Here is a 12,996-nt window from a genome sequence, read left to right as displayed (position 1 = left end):
AAGTGGGCCAGTAGGACCAATGGGTCCTGGGAGGGATGACAGAAGAGATCTAGCAGCGATCCTCACCCTTCATAATTCCTTGGTTATGGTGTGAACACTTCCATACATCTCCAGGGTGCTTCAAATCATTATCCACTGGATACCAGGCTGCTCCAGGCAGCAGGGGTGAGGATGATTCAGCTGAGTTTCCTACTGCTGGTCCCAGCTCAGTGGGTGCTTTCAAGAGTGTATGTACATCGTCTAGTGAACACCGACCACATGGCAGGCCCTGGGCTCATAAAAACGAACGTTTATGGACAGCTTATTGTACAGCAAAAGCTGACCTCATCCTCAAATCAGCCCGACGGGGTAGATACCACTGTTCCCCCCATTTTGCAGGTGGGGCGCCTGCCCTCAGCCACCACAGCCATTTGCCCAAGATCACAGCGATGCTAAGTGGACGGCCTGGGGGTTCACCTGCACAGCCTGCCTCCTAGGATGGGCTGTGGCCTCCGCGATGGGCTCTGTGCGGTGCTTTCTCGGGTACACGCTCGTGAGCCCGGCTAATGCGCCACATGCCTCTGCCCCGTTCAACGTGTCCCTTCAGCCAGGCTTGGTCCGGGGCGATCCACTGTCTTCCCGGCAGCTTCTTCTCCCTGGGACCCCGCGCACGGGAGAGCCCTCTGTCTAGGGAGGCGGGCGAGGCCGCCAGGCGTCTGAGGCCCCCGCCAGGTGAGTGCGGCCTCCGGGAGTCCGGCCGGTCTAGGGAACCGGGGACTCACCTGAGGCGCCGGGGCCTCCCCGCTCCCAGCAGAACTCGCGGGGCCGAGGCCGCCTCTGGGGCGGTACCGCGTCCCGAGAGCCCCACAAGTCGGCGCAGAAGTTCCCCCGGTGGGGGGCGTTTCGGGCCTCCCGGACGGCTCTCGGTCTCGGAGCCCGGCCTCAGGAGCGCGGGCCCGGGGGCGCCGCCGGGGGCCGCGCGGGCGGGAACGCGCCGCGGCCGCCTCCTCCTCCTCCTCCCCGGCTCCCGCCCGCGGCGGTGGCGGCGGCGGCGCTTCCCCGGCGCGGAGCGGCTTTAAAAGGCGGCACTCCACCCCCCGGCGCACTCGCAGCTCGGGCGCCGCGCGAGCCTGTCTCCGCTATGCCTCCGCGCGCGCCGCCTGCGCCCGGGCCCCGGCCGCCGCCCCGGGCCGCCGCCGCCACCAACACCGCCGCGGGCGCGGGGAGCGTGGGGGGCGCGGGGGGCGCCGGCGGGCCCGGGTTCCGGCCGCTCGCGCCGCGTCCCTGGCGCTGGCTGCTGCTGCTGGCGCTGCCTGCCGCCTGCTCCGCGCCCCCGCCGCGCCCCGTCTACACCAACCACTGGGCGGTGCAAGTGCTGGGCGGCCCGGCCGAGGCGGACCGCGTGGCGGCGGCGCACGGCTACCTCAACTTGGGCCAGGTGAGTGCGGCCGGCCCCGCGCGCCGAAAACTTTCCCGGCGGCCTCCGGCGCGCGCGAGGGGGGCGCCTCCGCAGTCCTGTCCGCCCGGCCCCGGCCCCGCGCCGCGCGTGGGAAGGCTCCGGGACCGCTTGGGGACGGCGGGCGGCCGGGGCGCCCTGCGGGGGGGGGGGGTCGCCCGGGAGGGCGCGCGCGGGACACTCGGCGGGGGGGGGACTCGGGGTCCCGCGTGGGCGCCCACGCAGGTCCGGCGCGCCGACCGCAAGTCCCCTGGCAGTGCCGCCCAACCCCGCGCTCGGAAGTGTGGCCTCAGAGGCCGGGGCGGCGCGGACACCTGCCGGGCTCCGGGGGAGTCTGGGCTGCCGCAGGCGTCGCGCGCCGTCCGCCGCCGGGTCCTGAGCGCCCACCCAGCTCTCCCCCGCGGGGGAGCGGCCCCTCTGCCCTCGACGGGCGGCGCGAGCTCCGGACCCTGTGCGCGCGCCAAGGCGGCCGGCCGCTGTTTGGGTGAGATGAGCGTGGCCCGGCGTCTCGGGGACTCGCGCTCCCTCGGCGTCCGCCTTTCCCGGGGGTGGATGGCCGGGAGCCTGCACCCTGGAGCCCGGCCACCGTCGGAGAGGCTTTGGGACGGCGCAGGGCCGGGGGTCCTGGGTTTAAAACCTCTCCAGGAGCCGGGGGAGGGCGCTTTGTGTGGGGGCTTCTGCGGCGGTTCTGATGGCGGAGCGGTGTGACCTTTGGCAAGTCGCTTCCCTGACAAGCTCCTTTGCAGTCAGTGGCAACGTCTACACTGTTGGGTTGTCGGAAAGATCTAATGCTGCGTTGCCACAGAGCCTGGACCGGGGCCTGACCCTCACCGGCCCCCACGGGGCCAGCGAGGAGCCCTCCCAGCCCCGCACCCTTTGGCTGTCACCTCTTCTGTCAGTGAGCAAGCAGGCCACGCCCTGGGCACAAAGGCGGCATTACCCTCAAAGGACCTCCCGGCGGGTCCCTTTTCCTCTCTCAACCAGCTACCGGGCTGAGGGGCGGTGAGTTGGGGTTGATCCATGTTTATGGCTCCTGGAGAGGCCATTATTTTGAGGTCACACCAGGGGACCTCTCAGTGCAGTTAACAAGTCTACAAACTACACACTCAGAGGATTAAGTGAAGTGACAGGGAAGCACCGACTCATAACTCTAAACCTTAGTGCCAGGCAGTGTTAAATTTAGTTTCATCGTTATCCGTGGCAGAAGCCAGCAAGGTGTGGTGGCGTCCCTGATAGAAATGACATTAGTTCTGCCTCCCAAGCCCCACGTTGATGTACTATTAGGTGTGTGGCTGGAGGGGTGGATTCCACCATTCGAATGAAGGAATCTTCACAAGGCAGGTTCGAGTTTACTGAAAGAATGCTAGCACATCTTTGGAGACCTTTTAAATATATGCATATATATATAAAATGTTACATATATACACATATATACACATACATATACACACATGTATGTCCATCTAGATATTTTTTTAACCACTCAAGGCCCTCCAAACATCCTGTGATTTCAGATTTTGCCGTTGGGTAGCACTGACTTCGTTTGTCTCTGTAGTTCCTGACTCTCCCTGGCTGATTGTCCAGGCTGACGAAGGTGTTCCTCATGTTTGTGTAGTGCCCCTGGCTCCTGCCACACTTCGCTGCTGTGCCCAGGTGGCCCAGCAATTTGTCTTCAGCTAAAAGTGACTCTTAAACTACGCGATAAATTACAAAGTGCCTGGGTTTTGGGATTCTAAAATTAAATGAGCAGAATGGAGCTGAAGTTGAGCTGTGAGCTCACACTGCAAGAGAGAGGCAGAGAGGCACAGGTAACTCTCCCCGGAAATTTCTATCTGTGGGAATAAAAATGCCTAACCCTTGGCCATGCCGCCCCTTTGAGACAACCTCTGTCAGGCTCACTGAGTTCTTAGTGCAGTCTGCTCTCCTGGTTTTGCGGATGGGAGAGAAGATTCGCCCCGATGCACAGTCCGTACCCAGGATATTCTGGGGAGTTAATCGGGGTCTCCCCAGCTCTGTCTAGTGCAGCCAGCATGAATGCCACGCAGCCCGGTCACTCAGGCATGGTGCTGGCAGTGGCACTGCGGTGACATTCACTAACAGAGAGATTAGCTGGTTGGGGATAGGAGCTGTCTCAGAGGCTTGTGTGTGATTACTCACGGAGGGCCTATTACTCTTTATTCCAATACGAGCTTTTCTTTCCCCCCTCTAAGTGCACTGCTAATGTGGAAAAGGCCTGGAGCATTTGAGCCTCTACCCACCCAATAAGAACTCTTTGAAAACCTTATTTGCCTTTTTTTCAGCCAGGAGAATTTGTGACTCATAAATAAGATGTAGATATTATTAGCTTTGACGTACAGATGAGTAAATGGGAGTGAAGTAAGGGAAGGAAGCTGTTTGTGTTCACATGGTACGCATATGTCACCTCTGACAGTTCCATCCCTGCTCATTTTCTTCTGCCGTATTCTCTCTTCCGAGGTCTCCCTTGTGAAGCTCTTTCTCCAAGCCCTTAATGGGCAATTAGTGTTATGTTCTGTACCTGCCTGAATCACAGCCCTGGTTTTCTCCCAGATAGTCGCTGTGCTCAAGGTTCTTGCTTGTTTTACTTTCTTCCATACAACTAATAACTGGATTCAGCTTATTTCACATGGCCCAGAGGTAATTTAGACTGGTGGTTATTCACCTTTCTTGAGTCATGGCTCCCTTTCAGCACCTGATAAAGGCTGTGGATCCTCTCCGTTGTAAAGTATGCATCACCAGGGACAAGACAAGATAGCCTCTCTTTGTCCCTCTACTCATGATTCCAGGTAACACCACAGGATTTCAAAGGGAATAAAAATGTGGAAGTGTCCAATGTCATTATCGGCAGATGACATAACTACATGGATAATCCAAAAGAGCCTGGAGATTAACCCCTGGAGCTAATAAGGGAGTTGATCAGCAACAGCCACCTGCATGGCAGCACATCTGAGAAGACAAAAGAAACCATTCTTCATTCTTGCATAAAAGCTGTGAGATACTTTGAAATAGCTCTTTTAAAAAGGTGAGACTTTTATGGAGAAACATAAAATATTTAGAAGAAGGACTGAGAAAAGAAAGTTTAGGCCGGGCGTGGTGGCTCATGCCTGTAATCCCAGCACTTTGGGAGGCTGAGGCAGGCGGATCACCTGAAGTCAGGAGTTCGAGACCAGCCAGACCAACATGGAGAAACCCTGTCTCTACTAAAAATACAAAAATTAGCTGGGCTTGGTGATACATGCCGGTAATCCCAGCTACTTGGGAGGTTGAGGCAGGAAAATAGCTTGAACCTGGGAGGCGGAGGTTGCAGTGAAGCAAGACCGCACCATTGCACTCCAGCCTGGGCGACAAGAGTGAAACTCCGTCTCAAAAAAAAAAAAAAAAAAAAGTTTAAATAAATGGAGAGATGTGTTGTGTTCATGCATGGGAGGGCTGGCTCTTATAGTTGCCCCAATTTAATCTGCAAATTCAATGTAATCTAGTTTAAGCCATGACAAGATTTAATGTGGAATATGAAATCACACAAATGAATTATAAAATTAGTATGGAAGAGTAAGGTCCAGGAATACCTCAGACAACTCTGGGAAAGAAGAGGAGGAGGGGAGCTGTGGTAACGACAGTCCAGCAGTAGAGTCAACTCAAACCCAAGCGTGTGTGGGAACTTGTACATGTGAGCTGAAGAGTTACAAATAGATGGGGAAGGATGGGCTATTTACTAAATGGTGCTGGGAGAACAGGCTCTCCCCATGGAAAAACAATTAGATCCTCACGTTACACAACAGTACATTCCAGATGGGATTAAAGACTGTATATAAAACTTTAGAAAGAGCTACAGTGGAATACCTTTGTCACACCGGGAAAGGAGTCCCTACGCAAGTTATGAAAATAAACAAATTTTAAAATGAAGAGATTGATACATTAAGATAAAAATTCTATGTAAACAAAGGCATCATAACAGAGTTAAAAAGCAAGAAATAGACTGGGAAAGTATTTACAATATATAACAAATAAATTAGTACACAGATTATTTTGAAAACTATAAATCACTAAGAAAAAAAGATACATGCCAGGTAGAAAAATAGGGAAGTTTATGAATAGAGAAGTCAACGAAGAGAAATCCGAATGACCAGTAAACATAAGAAATGATGCCCAGCTTCACTCAAGCTCGCTGGAGGTTATTGGAGCACTGCAATTTAGGCAACGATGAGATACCATTTCACACCTATCGGATTTCCCGACACGGAAGAGTGTTAGCATCACGTGCTGGCAAGGATATAGAGCAATGGGAACTTTCAGATGCTGCTGGTGGCGATTGGTATAGTTTGGAGAGCAATTTGGTGATACACAGTGAGGCTGAACTGCACCAGCCAGACATATCCTGGAAGAACTCTCCCACGTGTGCACAAAGAGACTTGTGTAAGAATGTCCATGCAGGCATTTTTTTAAATGAAGGAAAACCCACCTTCCTTGAAGTAGAATAGAGAACTAAATCAAAATAGTCACACCATGCAAGACTCTACAGTGGTTAGAAATGAATAAAACAGATCTATATCTACACAGATACATCTCTCAAATAGTGTTGAGAGAGAAAAAAGGCAAATTGTAGGTGTCCAATGTGATCATATTCATGTAAACGTTAAGAAACACACAAAGCAGGCCGGGCGTGGTGGCTCATGCCTGTAATCCCAGCACTTTGGGAGGCAGAGGTGGGTGGATCATCTGAGGTCAGGAGTTCGAGACCAGCCTGGCCAACATGGTGAAACTCTGTCTCTACTAAAAAAATATGAAAATTAGCTGGGCGTGGTGGTGCACGCCTGTAATCCCAGCTACTCAGGAGGCTGAGGCAGGAGAATGGCCTGAACCCGGGAGGTGGAGGTTGCAGTGAGCTGAGATGACAGGACTGCACTCCAGTCTGGCCGACGAGTAGAGTGAAACTCTGTCTCAAAACAAAAACAAAAACAAGCAAAAACAAACCACAAAGCAATACTGTATTATGGATGCTTATAGATGTAGTAAAAGTATAAAAGTGTGGGCTGTAAGGATCTGCATCAAATTCTAGTTAGCAATGGCCTCCAAGAAGGGAGGGAGGGGAGAGGAACTTCAAACTTTATCTGCAGTGTACTGCTTTACAACGCACGCTTATGTGTGTGGGTGTGTGTATGTATAAACATACATGGATTATATACAAAATTGTGCCTAGACATTTTGTACTTTTTTTCTTTGTATCAGGGTATATTACATATGGTGATGTGTACAAGTGTGTATATATACACACGCATAATATATAAACACACGTATATTGACGCATATACCTATATACATAGACATATACACATACAACACATACACATACAACATTAAAGAGAGAAAAAAGAAAAGGGAGATGCACATGGTACACCTACCGCATGGTGCTTCTGGACCATCTGAAGCACACCATTGGAGGCAGGCCCAGGTTAAGAAGTCCCTACTTTAGATGTCCAGACTGGGCCAATCCACTTGTCAAGGAAATGGTGACAGAGAAACAGAATGTCTGGCTGCAGGTTGCGTGGCCGTTTGGACAGAGCTGGACACAGAGCCAGGAACCCTTCCCTTCTCCCCTGCTTCTTTCTGCTTCCAGTCACCCTCACTCTAACCTGTGTGCATTGTCACCTTTGACATTGTGACTCAGAAAAGACAAGTTGCTTGTGTGGAGAGGATGGCAGCAAGGTATTCTCCACATACCAAATCACAACAGCTCAGCGTCTGCTGCTCTTGGAAATGATGTTTATCTTAAGGGTGGTTCTTGGATGCCATGCTTTCCCTTGGGTTTTTGCTTTGCCTGGGGTATTGAGCTAATTTGTTGCTTCTGAGTCTGAACATAAAAAGGCAGGCTGGCTGCCAGGGCCCTAAAAGATCTAAGAGCCTTAAATGATCTTGAACTTGCCTTAAATAGTTTTACTTAAAATAGCTACTGAGCAGGACATACCTGGCCCAGAATTTCAGGTGAGCCTGCACGAATCATTTGTCAGCAGAGGAAAATTGTCATGCTGCAGACAACTTGTTCTTGCAATGAAAAACAAGCCGAAGCCTTAACCAGGTGTTAAAATGATGGGCCAGAACTTGTTCCAGCCACAGTGTCAGGGGTTTGGTAGGGACAAGGGGAGACCCAGAATAGCAGTCACCTGTGACCTAGTTCTCTGGGATTGGTTTTCGGTCTAAGGCTGTCTTGGTTTTATGCTCTGAGCCAAGCTGGAGTGGCTGTGCGCGGCTGGCCTGCGAGAGGTTCTGGGTGTGAACTGAGGGACAGAGACAAGATGAGGGTTGTGAAGCTCATTGTCTTAACCCTCCTATCTGACGTCTTCACCCAGATGGTGATGCCTTTATGTGGGCAGGAGTTTAATTGACCGGACTGCCCTCCTGAGTCATTGGAGCTGGTGCGGGGAGTGGTGATCAAAGCTGAGCCAGCTGCCATCTCTGGAGCCAGAAAAGCTCCAGAAGGCAGCATCCAGGGGAGACTCAGAATCAGGACTGAGCAGGTGGCTCAGCTGACTGAACCATTAGAAAGGCTTGAGTTTCTCTAGGCGGAAACCAGGGAAGCAAATGAGAAACACAGAGCTGTTGGTGGGCTGGGGGAGGCTGGGACACCGCCTGATACTCCTGCCGGCTTTGAGCTTTGGGTGGCGACAGGGACACTCAGGGCTGTCCAGACCCTGTTCTCCAGTGTCTGCCAACTGCATGCCGGCTGGGGAACGTCCTGAGCTTTTTTGGATCTCTGAGCCTGTACACAGATTTTGGCATCTAGAAAGTAGTTCCTCTGATCTTCTGCAGCTCAGCCAGGCTGCCGACACCTCTCCTCCTCCTTTCAGCCTGCCCTGGGAGGGCTTCCAGGTTGTACTTGCCCTGGGTGGCTGGCCTCCTCCTGGCTCCTGGGACTGGGTCTTGGCCTTGCCACCGACCAGAAGCCCTGGCCTTGCTCCCACCAGCTGATGTTTCTCCTGACTATGGCTCCGAAGGCCCTCACCAGCCCTGCAGGGAGGTGTCACCAGGCCTGTTTAATGGCGATGAGGCCTTAGACCCAGGTACCTTCTGACAAACCGGTGACTGACAGGCCAGGGCCGGACCCCACACCCTCTGACTCACCTTCTACTGCTGTCACCTTGTACCTGCTTGCCAGACAAAGGTAAATCATCAGACAGAAAGCCTTTCAGCTCTGCCAGAATGAACAGATGAGTGGCATAGCAACCTCCTCAGACCCCACCAGCCGCCGTTTCTCTCTCTGTCCACCAGGTGTGTGCACATGTGGGTGCGTGAATGTGCACAGACTCAGAGGGCTGCACACCAGCATCGCTGTGTCTCAGGGAATCTGTACTGGCTCCTGCTCATCAGCATTGGAACCACTCACGCCTCTCTCTATTGGAGGGAAAAAGAAAAGCCCTCCAGTCCTTCTAGGAAGCCACTCAAACTACACATTTGAGTTACTCACATTTCAGTCACTCAAGCTGCACATTTATCAGCTGGACTAATCGTCTTTTGCTGAAACCCCCTCCTTGTGTGGGTCCCTGTCTACAAGAAGAGACCCCTGTCTACCTTAGTGGCAGAGCTGGAGGCCTAGAGGTCACCATCGCCTCCGCCTGCTCCCGTGCTCCCCCAAGCCTGTCTCATTGTCTCCTGAATGGCTCTCAGGCTCCCTGCGTTGCCCCTGCCACCGCCCAGCACAGGCTGTGGCCTCTGTCGCCTCTACCTGCTTCAGGGCCTCCTCCTGCCCCACCCCACTGCCTTGAGCCCTGGCTGTAGCTCCAGCTCTGCCGAACCCCTGTCTTCATGTTTTTGCTTCCTTTCAGGCTTTGCTTCTGTTGTTCTTCCTGCCCAGACGGCTTTGCCTGTCCCAGGTTTGCCCCTCAGCCTTCCCACCCGTCACCAGGTTCGCCCCTCAGCCTTCCAAGTTCTGCTGCACTGTCAGTTCCATCAGCCGACTCACCCCGATTTCCCCAGCCCACCGGATGTACCCTTCGTCTGGGCCCCCAGGCCCCCTGCCACCTGGACGTTGCCTGCTGGCTTGCCTGTTTCTGACACTGGGCTCTGGGCTTCCTGGGTGAGTCAGCCCAAAGTTAGGCCTCTGGCTGCTCTCTAAGGTTAGTTCTGATTCTGCCACCTCTCTGGTGGCCGGCGGACGTGTGTTCGTTTATTCAGCGAGTATTGCTGTGTGCTCTCACTGGCCTGGGCACTTAGAGATAAGAAAATGTGGACCCTGCCTTGCAAGAGTCTTAAGAGACTCTTGGTTATGAGTCTTTGTGAGGGACCAAGGCCAGGCACCTGCGCTTTGTTTAAGTGTCGTTTATTGAGCCGCCCCCGCCATCGCTTTCTCATCCCAATCGTTTGCTTTTTGGAGTCACTCGGCCCTGCCACGTACGTGCTTGTACGTGAGGACACCCTCTTTGTGATGCTGTAGTTTGCCTCTTGGCCAGGTCAGCTCCACACTGATCTGAGAGCCCTGTGTCCCCTGAAGGCCCCACTGGTGCCCTGGAGGCCCCACTAGTGCCCTGGAGCTCACTGTGGATGCTTCAGACCCTGTGGGTCCCGTCATCCCATCAAGCTGTGGTTCTTCCTGATGTCCTTGTGCCTCTGCCCTTTGAGCATCTCGAGGACCCAGCAGCAGGCGCAAGGCCCCCTGTCTAGTCCTGCAAGGAAGGGGGATGAATAGCCATCAGCTGTCAGGAGCCTCACGCTCCATGGGATGGGATCAGCAGCCTAGGGTTCCCATGGCAACCAGCCCATCAATGCCCTCAGTGTCAAGTCAGGGGCACTGTGGAAAGGAAGAAAGTCTCATTGTCTTGCCTTGGCCGCTTGGGCATAAACAAGCTGCGCTCCACAGGGCCCCGCAGCCACGCCCGACCTGTGGCTCTGTCCAGCCGCACACGGACCCATTTACTGAATTGGGCTGGGAAGGGGCCGTCACTGTTAGTTCTCTAATCTTCCTCGGGGGCTCTTGTATTTCTGCCACCGGCCAGCATCCATCACTTCTAGAGTCCTTGTTGGGAAAATCCATCTTCTCAGTGAGAGCGGGCAGAAACAGCCCAAATGGAGCAGACTACCGAAGCTCTGAGTGATCAGCCAGACCGCCCTGGGGGGAATCCATCAGTGGGTAATGGCATCACTCACGTTCCTGCAAGGAACCTGGACTTCCAGACTTTCCCCCTTTGGTTTCAAACACCCTGATGACAACTCTCAGACATATCTCCTGTGATCATTTAAGCAGATCACCTTGAGATCACCACTGCTGGGCTCGCCGCAGGCGGACAGTCCAAGAAGGTCCTGTCCCCCTTCCTGGACTGTCCCCCTGGGAGGACCCCAGCAGTGGTCATTTACAAGAGCTTCCTTCTTGCCTTCAAAAGGCCCAAGTTCACCTCCATGATCATTGCCGGACTCTTCCCTGGGTGGAGATCTGGGAAGGTGGTGGAGGGGAAGGGAGGGGCTGCCTCGTGTTGGATAAGGGCCCTCCCGCCAGAGGTCAGGCCTGCTGTTCCCTGTCTAGTAGAAGGCTGCATGGGGGTGCTCCTGTGCCCCACACCAGTTCTGCTCACCCTTCTTGTACCCTGTCCTCCTGATGGGAAACCAGATGTCTCTCTGGATTCCTCCCACCAGCATCTGCATGCACCGACCACAGCCCTGTCCGACCAGCCTCTGGGTCTTTCTCCCCTGCCACCCAGCCCATGGCCACAGCCCAGGCCGGGCCGGCTCACTCATACTCTCACTGGTGGTGAGTGTCCTGGTGACTGCCTCACTGGCTTCCCTGCCTCCCTTCCAGGCCATTTCCCACACTGCCATCCGTAGGATTCTTCAGAGCCCCACTGCTCTGTGCTCACCCAGAACCCTTCACTTTTACCACACGCTTCTTCATGAAGTCCGGGCCTTTGACATTCAGGACACTTTCCATATGCTTTTTCTTTCTTCTGCACCTATCTGTTGCTGTCGTTTTAACCTGGGGGCCCCTTCCTTGTGTGGTCTACCCGGGCCCTGCCCTTCTTTGGCATTAGCCAAAGTGCCGCTTCCTGACCTGCCTGCAGCCCTGTCCTCTCCGAGCTCCACGGAGGGGCTCGGCCATGGTGTGCGGGGTGTCTCTCTCCCCGCTAGACCCTCTGGACCACAGGGTCCCATAGTCCGCATCTTTATGTGACTCATTTTGCTTCCGGAGGCCCTAGTGCAGTTCCTGGCACTGAGAAGGTTTAGTGAATGAGAAATTGTTAGAATTTTTTGTGTCAGGACCTGTGATGTCCTGATTCCATTCACCAAAGGCAAATCATCCTTGCAGCGTGAGTATGGAGACAATGCTGATCTTGTTATCTTCACTTCTGCTGAGCTCTAGCAGGTTTGTGAGCAGCAAATATTTGTGATGTTTCTGTATAGTCAGATATCGCTTGTGCTTTCCACCCTTTGACATCTCTTGGTACCTTGCTTTTGGGTTCTGTGTTTCCTGGGACTGAGTCTTGCTGAGTGATTCCAGTGTCACCTGCAGGGACTCTGCTCTCAAGGCCAAGGCAGATGTTCAGTCATCTGTGCCGCGTGGCTACTCCGAGGCAGAACCGGCAAGTCTGGACAAACCTAGCATCCTAGCCTGGTGTTCTCTGAAGTTCAGAATGAACATCTTGCTCCTTGGTGGGCAGAAGAACAAGAGGAAAGGAAGCCAGAAAAAGAGGACTGGGGAAGCCTCAGAAGAGGGAGGGAGGGAAAGTGGGAAGGAGGACTGAGGACAGGGGGCATGGGTGTATCCTGCGGCCTTGGTGGAGCCTGTCCTGTGGAAGGTTTATTTTCTGTAAAGAAGCAGTCTGGCTCGTGCCTGTACTCAGCCTCTCTGTCCCCACACGTGACTGTGCTTAGAATGGCAACTGGGTCCTCGGATTCCAGTACCCCACCATGACTGCCGCCAGCCACTCCTATGTCAGTCTTGGCTGTCTGCCAGGCACTGCTGATGATTGCCCCCAGAACCCTACTATTAATCCCATTACACAGGTGAGCAAACTGAGACCCACAGAGGCTGAGTAACCTGCTATAGTAGTAAGGGTCAGAGCAAGGCTTTCAACCTGGGCAACTTGCATTCCAGGCCTTCCTCATAGACAGAGTCTGTGTCTATTAGGAAAGGCTACAAGGAGCAGGTGGCATGTGAGCCGCCACGGAACTTGGCTTGGGGCTTTCTAAGTGGCTAGGGCAGAGGGGTGCAGTCCAGGCAGATGGAGGGTTGGGGCAGAAGGGACCTGTGAAGAAGTCCTCCTGTACTATGGGATCCTCCCCTCCTTATCAGGGCTCTGGCCTGGAGCTCAGTTCAAAGGCTTATCTATGCAGGAATGAAGGCAGCATTCTTGATATGGAGTCTAAGAGTCTGAAGGTCAGGGAACCTTTCTTGGATACCCTCCTTTCTGCCTACCACAACCCTGTGTTTCCTGCCTGCTGGGAGGCAAGTGGAACACAGTAGAACCAGATCCCAAGAGGAGAGAAGAGGCTGGAGGGGGACCCACAGTTGCATAGAGGGTAGCATGGCCTGGTTATAAGACTGTTTACACTACTTGATTCCT

General features: G+C 54.0%; 1 protein-coding gene across 4 annotated transcripts in view; it reads left to right on the top strand.

Annotated features, from left to right (window-relative positions):
* Window positions 1-1,013: 1,013 nt before the first annotated feature.
* PCSK6 (proprotein convertase subtilisin/kexin type 6) overlaps window positions 1,014-12,996 on the top strand; it is a 190,808-nt gene continuing 178,825 nt past the window's right edge. For all 4 annotated transcript variants that reach the window (XM_031002261.3, XM_031002258.3, XM_031002257.3 and 1 more), the window contains exon 1: window positions 1,014-1,417. In XM_031002261.3, the coding sequence (XP_030858121.1) occupies window positions 1,121-1,417 (297 nt within the window). In that variant the 5' untranslated portion in view covers window positions 1,014-1,120. The remainder of the gene's footprint in view (window positions 1,418-12,996) is intronic.

Source organism: Gorilla gorilla, chromosome 16, assembly GCF_029281585.2.
Source record: "Gorilla gorilla gorilla isolate KB3781 chromosome 16, NHGRI_mGorGor1-v2.1_pri, whole genome shotgun sequence".
NCBI classification, from domain to species: domain Eukaryota; kingdom Metazoa; phylum Chordata; class Mammalia; order Primates; family Hominidae; genus Gorilla; species Gorilla gorilla.
The sequence above is the reverse complement of the archived record's forward strand: the minus strand, read 5'-3'. Positions and strand labels throughout refer to the sequence as shown.